The sequence below is a fragment of the Cariama cristata genome, unplaced genomic scaffold (genome assembly GCF_000690535.1).
Source record: "Cariama cristata isolate BGI_N322 unplaced genomic scaffold, ASM69053v1 scaffold18529, whole genome shotgun sequence".
NCBI lineage: Eukaryota > Metazoa > Chordata > Aves > Cariamiformes > Cariamidae > Cariama > Cariama cristata.
In genome coordinates, this window is record NW_009637654.1 from 322 (window position 1) to 9182 (window position 8861).

At 40.1% G+C, this 8861-nt stretch overlaps 1 protein-coding gene across 1 annotated transcript in view; it reads right to left on the bottom strand.

The window, feature by feature from the left end:
- Positions 1-4912: 4912 nt before the first annotated feature.
- The window catches only part of RFX4 (regulatory factor X, 4 (influences HLA class II expression)), a gene marked incomplete at its 5' end in the record, with an annotated part of 40478 nt that continues 36529 nt past the window's right edge, over positions 4913-8861 (bottom strand). The window contains one exon of the mRNA XM_009708426.1: positions 4913-5339. Within this exon, the coding sequence (XP_009706728.1) occupies positions 5067-5339 (273 nt within the window). The remainder of the gene's footprint in view (positions 5340-8861) is intronic.

An 8861-nucleotide genomic window follows, 5' to 3' on the forward strand; every position in this document is an offset into this window, starting at 1 on the left:
AGCGTCGCTGGGCCTCCACTGCAGGCAAAGTCTGTGTATGTTGACTGAAGTCAGGCTTCCCCATAACGCCTGGCAGCAAAACAAACCCCCCTTTCGCAAGTCCAAGCCACCAGAGTGGTGGTGGTACACAAAAATTCTCCATTTCCATTTGGAGACAAAACCCGCTGTCTGAGGGACAGCCTGTCTGCTTTCCCAGAACCGCCCATGTATCCTTTCACAGAGGGGTCAATATATTTTTTGGAAAGTGTTGATGTGAGTGTGAGCAACCAGGGTGGTGTGGAGCAGAGACGCTGGTGCCACGCCACTGCCATGTTTTGTTTTGGCGGTATCAGGAGGGAAGGGTGGGCTGCACCTGCTTTGCCAGACCATAGGTTTAAAGTACCTTGAGAAGATATGTAATATTTCTGTACTCAGGGTGCCCTATAGTCAAAATTCACTGTCCAGATAGCAGAAACCATATATTGAAGTTAACAAAAACCACGGTAATAAAAATTCAGAGGGAGCTGTGGTCAGTCTCTCCTTGAAGTATTTATTCCTTCAGCAGCAATTCAGGAGGTACTTTGTGGTCATGAACAGAAACCTTTCATCTCACAAACAAGTGCTGAAGGTGCTGAGATGTGTTGGTGTATGCCTGTGTGTGTTTAAGACGCAGAGCCAAACTAGGATCTGAATTTTCTAGGTAGGAGTTTCTTGCCACAATGGGTTGAACGGAGATACAAGACCAGAACACCACGGTTATTGGACTGCAAGGAGTAACAAAATCCATCCCAAAGTGCGTAGCCATTTCTTCTGAGTCAGGTCCATGCATGTACTAATGCAGCTTTTGAGAGAAACCCAGTAAAAATAATCCTTTGCTTGTTTGCTTTACAACTCTATAATAAAGCATAAGCCTGCTTAGATTTACTTCACAGCACAGCAGAACACTCATTTTACTTGTACATAGCCAATTAAATTTTTTTAATTAAAAAACCTAAAAAATAAAGACTAGGAAACTGTTACTGCCTTTTAAAGGCACATTGTTATGCATCATCAGTGCGTTTTAGTTTCCACTTTAGGTACCATATGAAGGATTAGGATTTCAGTGAAAGAGTGGGACAGAATAAATTACATCCTCTACCAAAGAACTGCCAGACCTTTTCAGATGGGTGCATACCATGAGCCCTTCCCATGTTAGTCAGCTTTATCTAAACCTTCCAAAGCAATGTCTGCCCCTGAATTTCATGGGTTTCAGGGTCAGTCACAACAGAATTGTGGGGCTGGGGAGGTCAGAGGCCATTTTTGTCAAAGGGTAGTGACCTTAGCAGCAAGAGGTAGCCTGACAAAAACAGGATTCATGCTAGTGAATGGAGTTCTCACTGCTCTTCCCCCGCTGAGTCTTTTTTCTACCTGGTAATGAAAAATCTTGCAGAATTGTGATAGAACTTTTATACGCATACATACATACATGTTTGTGTGTGTGTATGCATCTATTTTAAAATATTATATATGTTATGTCAGTTATGCTATAATATGTAATATTACAAGATATAATATCGTATATATTACATATATCTATCTTTCGTTATATATTTTAGCCCACGAAAAGATCACACTTTTAATAAAATGTGTATTTGTTGTGAGAAGACTGAAAGTGAGCAAGAAGAAAAGAAAAAAGAAAAAGAGGAAAAGAAAAAGAAAGAAAAATAAAAAGAAAAAAGAAAACAAGAAAAAAGAAAAAGAGAAAGTGAAAATGAGATTGAATATTTTGGCATATGCTATAAAAGCTTCTTCAGGAAGATTTGTGTAGTCACATATTTACTTTATATACACATAAATATGTGGCTAGGCAAGAAACAGCAGTTTCAGTTACCATAATCAAGGGAAAGGCTTAATTAACAGGCTGCAGGCTCTGACTCAGGAGGTTTGGTAATTTGTACTGGGATGATTTAAGAGATTCCTGCTCCTAACCAGCCATTCTACTCAGAGGTTATCATCTTCTCATGAGCTGCTGCACTTCACAGCCTGGTATATACCCTGTGACTTGAAAACTGTGGTGGTTTATATTAATACGGTGGGTTCTGACCTGCGGTGGTTGAGGAGGGGGCCTGCTTTCCCTCGCAACGCTTCTGATGCAGATGGTGATGGTGACTTCTGTAGAGCTGTGTTCAGTAATCTATATATTGCTCCCCATGAATGTCCAGTTTAAATTTCAAAGCCCTCATCAGGAAGCAGTTCAAAGGTAGTTGGAAGTGCACATTCAGACTCCTGTGGCATCAACACAAGTCTCTAAATGAATTAAAAAAACCCTAAAGTCTGTGGAGGTTCTTTTGCAAAAGACTTTCAAAGCCCTATCGGACTGACAGTGTTCTGTGGCTCTTTTTTATGAGGAGCTTTGTGGTGCTGCTGTTGCTCAAAATTCCCTCTCCCAGGACTTTGCGCATGGTGTTGCAGTTCTTCACTCAGAAAGTCTTTATCATTTCTGGGGCTGACACTGTGTCCAACACCCATCCTCCTTCCTGAACAGTCTCCCCGAGCTCTTGAAGTCAGGGTAACTGCGTTGTCCCCAAACGTGTTGAAGGATATGGCAAGTTTGTGTACTAAAATAGCCTCATTTTCTCTCTCTTTCAGTCAATGGGGATTAGACCTTATTTGATTTAACAAGTTATTGCAAGAAATGTAGGAAGTTCTTCTGGCTTCCCTTGAGTGGTGCTGGGGTTCGCCTCCATCCTGATCCTTCCAAAGACCCAGCGTTGAGTCACTGGTCAGTTCTGGCCACAAATGTCTCACCAATGCATCTGGTCCTTGGAGGCACCATGGCAGGTCATGGTCAGCAGTCCACCAGGTAACTGGAGATTGATCAAAATTCCAGCAATAATGAACAAGTGAATGGCGTCGCACTGGGCTCTTGTCAGATGCAATGCAATGCAAAGATTTGGAATTCGTTGGAGAAGAGAAAGAGGATTTTTCCATTCTAGTGACACCACCTTTCTCACACTAATTTCTCACAGTCTTGATGAGGTGGATATTGATATGCTTGTTAATAATTAATAGGTCAGAATCAATGCTTTGGTTTAAACATCTTCAATAACAAAATGCAAAGTAGGACTTTGGTCTCAAACACATCAAAACTCCAGCTGCTGAAGACTGGCCACTAAAAAAACTTCCTCACATGACTTACTTTCTTCATGGGTAGACAATTTTGCATGAAGGTAACTTGAATAAGAATAAAATAGATGGGTTAGCCTAAGCCTGACCTCCTCTGTTCTTAATAAAAGTGAAGAGTAGAAGTATATTGGGTAATAACACCAGCTGGCAGGGGTAAAATTTCAGAAGGTCTGTGACACTAACGCAGGAAACAAGATTTTCATCAGGTACCTAAAGGGGAGATAGGCTCCTGATGGTAAATATACAAGGTCTGAGAGTTTTGCAACTTTATTTACTTACGTAAGGAAAAATGACTTTTCCATTTCTAGTATTCCAGTGGCAACACGTTTATTACAAAGTACTGTAAAGAAGATAGCACGTCTTACCTGCCTCAGTGAAGACAATGCCTTGGGTGAGTAACAACAGCAGGGCTTAAACCAAGCAGCACAGAGTCATCTATCAGGTCATAGCCTTGAGCCTTGAACAGTTGGTAGCTGCAAGCACAGGTGTAGGACTACTCATTTGCTGTGACTTATATATGTCCTCAAGTTCTTCATTGGATAAAAAAATGCGTAGTGACATTTAGGATTTTTTGAAGGTTTGCAGCTTGTAGAAGTTTCTGTATTTACATAGATTTAAATGGCATCTATTTAATTTCAAGAACTTTATTTGAGTGTGAAAATCCCTCATATATCTTGCACAACTGTACAAATAACATTTATGTCCATTTTATGCATAAACATGGTTATCATCACACTGGGTGCTATCAAAGATTTTATTTACAAAACAATTACTAAAATGCCTGATGTCATATTTCCATTTATTTATTTCTTACCCATAGGGTAATAGGTCCACCATAATTGCTTGGTGCATTTTATAATACAGAAGAAAAAGCTATGTTAATAAAATCTAACAAAAACTCACAAATAGCTACAAATCTGACAGAAAATGTCTAAGAAAAATTCTCCCCAAAATACAATACATTTTTCCACACATACACAGTACAGAATAAGTTCAAAGGCACAGCTTTGACTTTTGCTTTTGTAGAAGTATATAGAATTATCACCACATGAAGGAACTGAAAGAACAGTTTCATACCTGTCAATAGGTAATTAAGTGAATAATCATGTTTGCATTGTCATTTTCTTTACATAATTGCTTCATATCATCATATTTAACATATGTGGCTCTGAATCCAAAATCTTCCCAGTCCCCAAGTCCCTTCTTAACCTTGTCATTACTGACCGGAGGAGTTAGATTTTTCCAGATTGTGCAAACTTAACACAAATACATATATAATAAGAACAATAGTCAACTTAAGGCAGTGTATAATTCAATGCTACATGTCTTTTCTTCTCTTTTGTAAAGATCAAACTTAATGGATCAACAGAAAGGTGCATCAATATACAAAGTTAGGTGTAAACTGAAACCTACAATAACACATGTCTTTTAAGGAGCCAGACAGAGGAACTGATATGAACAAGTGATGACTTGGCAGAATGGTGTTTAAGGAATGCCTTAAGAGTTTAAAATAAGAACAGATGATAGAGTTTTGCTGAGGGTGAACTTCCTGTCTTTAATTCAAATTATAAATAGGTCCCGTTCCAGCACTTTTTTGTAAGACTTGTTAACATTTGTCAATAAGAGAGAGAGGCAAAAATGTCTCACTCAAACTGATGTCACACAGGGTTGGCCCACATGCCAGAATGAAAAAAGGCACAGATTGGCCCCAAAAGTGGTCTAGAATAGCACAAAAATCTTTGTCAGCTACAGGAACATTCAATCATACTGGTCTGCAATCTGCCCACATTATGAACTACCTTTATCTGCCCAGGATATTTTCCATCTTCACCTTCCTTGAAGAATGTCCATGAAAAGTCCCACATAACATGAAGTTTTGATAACTCTTTTAAGTATATGGGCTTAGCTGATAGGAGTCATTTTCATTTAGCCCAACCTGTGGTGGCTTCCCCATTGATGTAGGCAAAGCCAGGAAAGTGTTGCATGTGCTCATATTCAGAATTTCTGCGCGTAGTCAAGGGGGTGTACATGTCACTAGAATTTCCATATCTTGTGGAGTGCATGGATGGGCTCGTGTAGCAGGAGTTTGCGGCTGGGACCTCTGGCCAGCGAGGAGTCACTGGTGTGGGATGCAGCCTTGGAGTACTGCTCATCAAACAGGGCTCCATTCTTGATGTTGGGCTGTTGAAAGGGTACTACAATAAAAGCAAAGAAAAACAAATTAAAGAATTATCTACCACATACTTAATTTTAAAATAAGGGCTGGCAGTATCACAATTCCATGTTTAACAAAACCAAAATCATATGAATTAGCAGCCTTCCAACAACTAGGTAACATACTGAAGGTGGAATATCAGATAACTAGTGCCTGCAGTCAAACCAAAGTGTCAGAGAAAGTCTTGCAAAGCAGCCCCTGCATTTAAATATTGATTTAATTTATCGAAGAACTAGGTACTACAGGTATATCTGAGAGCAGAAAAATAAATTTAATCCATCTAATCTTTTTCTCACAGCTTTTACTTGAAAACTTGCTATTCAGTAAAAAACAGAGTATAAAATGTCATGACTTCTGCTCACTCAACTGAGTTTTGAGGGAGGAGAGCAAAAAGATCTTTATTGCTGGAAAGATGCCTTCCCTTTCGAACATTCACAAGCCATCCTGCCAGTTTCTGCAGAAAAATAGTATGATCTGGCCTCAGAGTGAGCAGCTACTTGGAGAACTTATGAAAAGAGGCAGGCAGAAGAAGAATCTCTCCATTCCCCAGCTGTTCACAGTGACAGCTGGAAACTAGAAATCAAAGTTGTTCAACAAATGCCTCCCACTAAGGAGAAGATGTGCTGAGGACAGGATAGGCAGGAAAACAGAGAACAGCTTTTGCCCTCTATAGCCACAGGCTGCCCAGCAACAGAAAGTAAACTGTGCTTATGTGTGCTTGCTTAACATGTATTTATCTTATTGCCTGTCTTAACAGGAGCAGATCATCTGTGTGCTGTGCCTAAGAAATGGCTCTCCCTATTTTGCCCTCCTGTCATCCATCTGCATTGCAGAGATGGTTAGGATCCTTGTTCCTCTTGACCAGCCATGTATCTTCAGAGCTTCTACATTTTACACCTTTATACCTTTTCTACAGAAAGTGTGATAATTTAAAATTTCATTACCTCGAGTTTTTTGACACTGTGATATTTTCTTAACTAGAAAGCTGTCACCAAAGTAGGACTACCATCTCTTCTGATGCTTACAAACCTCACAAGCTGCATGCCAAAACTCGATACCACTGAAGACTGTAAAACCACTTCCCCATATTTTGGAGGGTCATGGAGAGAAGAGGTTCCTAGGAGGGAGATGGCAGTGATTCCCAAAAGGTCTCATTACATCCCTCCAGTACTGGATGGGGCTGGGGTTAATCAGTTGCATAAACAACTGTGGCATGAGCCCAAGGTGCTTACAGCAATGTCTCCATCAGGAGTTTCTGCTGCCTCCTGTCAGACCACAGCCAGGAAGGCAGCCCTGCCTTGGCAAACATATTCGAGTAGTTCACAAGCCTCAGGCAGCTCAAAAGCCACATGCTGGCCACTCATAATTAGAGAGGAGAGAGGGAAGACTATTTTTGACCAACATACTGTAATTAGTGATTTAGCATGTTCCACTGATTCCTGGGAAGACAGGCCAGTTAGCGGATGAGAGGGAAGACATCAAAGCTGTATGATGCTTTATTTAGGATATACTTCTCATCGCCACAGAGACTGGATTTAGCTGTGCTATCAGCTCTTGAAACGGGCTGGTAAACAGCAGCACCGTACTGGAATGTCAACACTTCAACTGGTACTGCTAATACAGCTGTCAGAATAAGCTGTATTGGCAACGCTGGCAACAAGTCCATACAAGATCATCTGAATTTCCATCTTTCACCCCAGAGAAGGGCTTTTCAGTGGGAAAATTCAGCAGACCTTAGGCACTGACCACAGAAAGCCTTATATTCCTTTGCAGAAGACTCAAGTTTGCAGACTTGTTGGCTTTCCAGAAGCTTTTGCTGAAGATAAGAGCTGCCAGTGCCCAGCAACAATGAAACTCAAACTTTGAAGTTGTAAATGAGGTGATTTGAATTTAGGATCATGGTTCTTTCCTTTAACTCATTAATTGAGGACAGGGTACTCTGTCAAAAGATAACCAACCTTCAAGTATTCTAAGTAAACATAAGAGGTTCCAGAAAATGTTGAACAATTTTCATATTTTCAATGACTGGGAGACTAGCTAATAGATTTAGGATGCCCCTTTCCTGGTCTGCACTGGCAATATATGAAAGTCATTTTCATGCTAGTGCCTGCTGACTGCCTTCGCCTGAACTTCTTCATGAACAAAGCTCTTGCTGTCATGAATACAGAGGACACAAGTTGTCTTGTGATTCGCTACAGCTTCAGAGTTGAATTCATCTCACCTAACTTTCGTTATCAAAAAGTCAGGCATCTAATAAAAGTGAGTCATCTGTGCTCTGTCTACAACCACTGGAAGAATTTATCAAACCTCAAGATAAATATTTAAGACAGAAGGTGAGCAGTCCTCAGAAGATGGCTCTTTTCTTCCTCCTGCTACATGATGTAATCCATTAGTTAGGTTGGCTCAAGTTAAGTAAAAGTCCCTTTTCCATAACTGTCAAATCCATAACTTGTTTTTCCTGGTTGATCTCAAATGTCCCACTAATGACTGTAGTACAAAATGCTTTGAGATGGCAGGAGTCAGGTCCAGAATGGGTCATTGGGAAAAAAACACACCACACAAATAATACATTTTTAACTTTCTGTTTTCTCTATGTCACCTGTGGAGCTGCAAGATGTAGGCCAAGCTAGAAACATTCTTCTTTGTCTTCAGTAGTGTTTTACTTGATACCAATTATCATGGTCTGTGTCTTTATTACCCATTGATTTATACCTGAAGTCACTGTAGATTCTTGTATTAAAGAATATACTTACAACAAGATTAATCTAGACTTTTGCCATAATACAGCAATGATTATCTCTTGTTTTCTTCCCAATGCGATAATTGATCTACTCTGTTGTTAACCATAACAGAATCCTTTGCCATCCTGACTCAGTGCAATTTTCCTTTGAGACTGTGAAACTGAGGTTGCGACTTATAACAGGGGAATTACTTGCTTTCATACCCCTTACAAACGCCAAGAGAAAGCCCCAGCTTCAGCTGGGATAATTTGCTACTTCATAATTTGTAGAATGCAAAACTTTCATCTATGAGCAAGAGGAACAAAATGAACTCTGAGAATACTGTGCTGGGTCTCCTGGTTGTAGATGGCATTATGTGGGGAAGACAGAAATGTCTTTTAGGTAGTTTTGAACCACAAATCCTGTGCTGTTGGGGGTATGAAACCTTGGCTCCCAGAATGAACTTCAGGATGCACTGAAAAGGAAAGATAATCCTCCTCCTATCTGCAGTCAAGAGGCCATGCTAAGACTTACTAAGAAAGCAGGGCTAATGGCTGTGCATGAGGGGACAGGATACAGTGTGCTGCTTTTCCTTTTCATCAAGCACACCCGATGCAGCTGTGTTTATGAATGTGTCATGAATGTAAAAAGAATAATTGCTTGAAAATAACATGGACTCTAAATATCTAGTATTTTACAATAAATTCTGTTATGACTGAATGCAAGATGGAAAGTTTCGTAATGGTAGGTCAGCTAATCGCAAATGAGTCAGTGACTTTTTT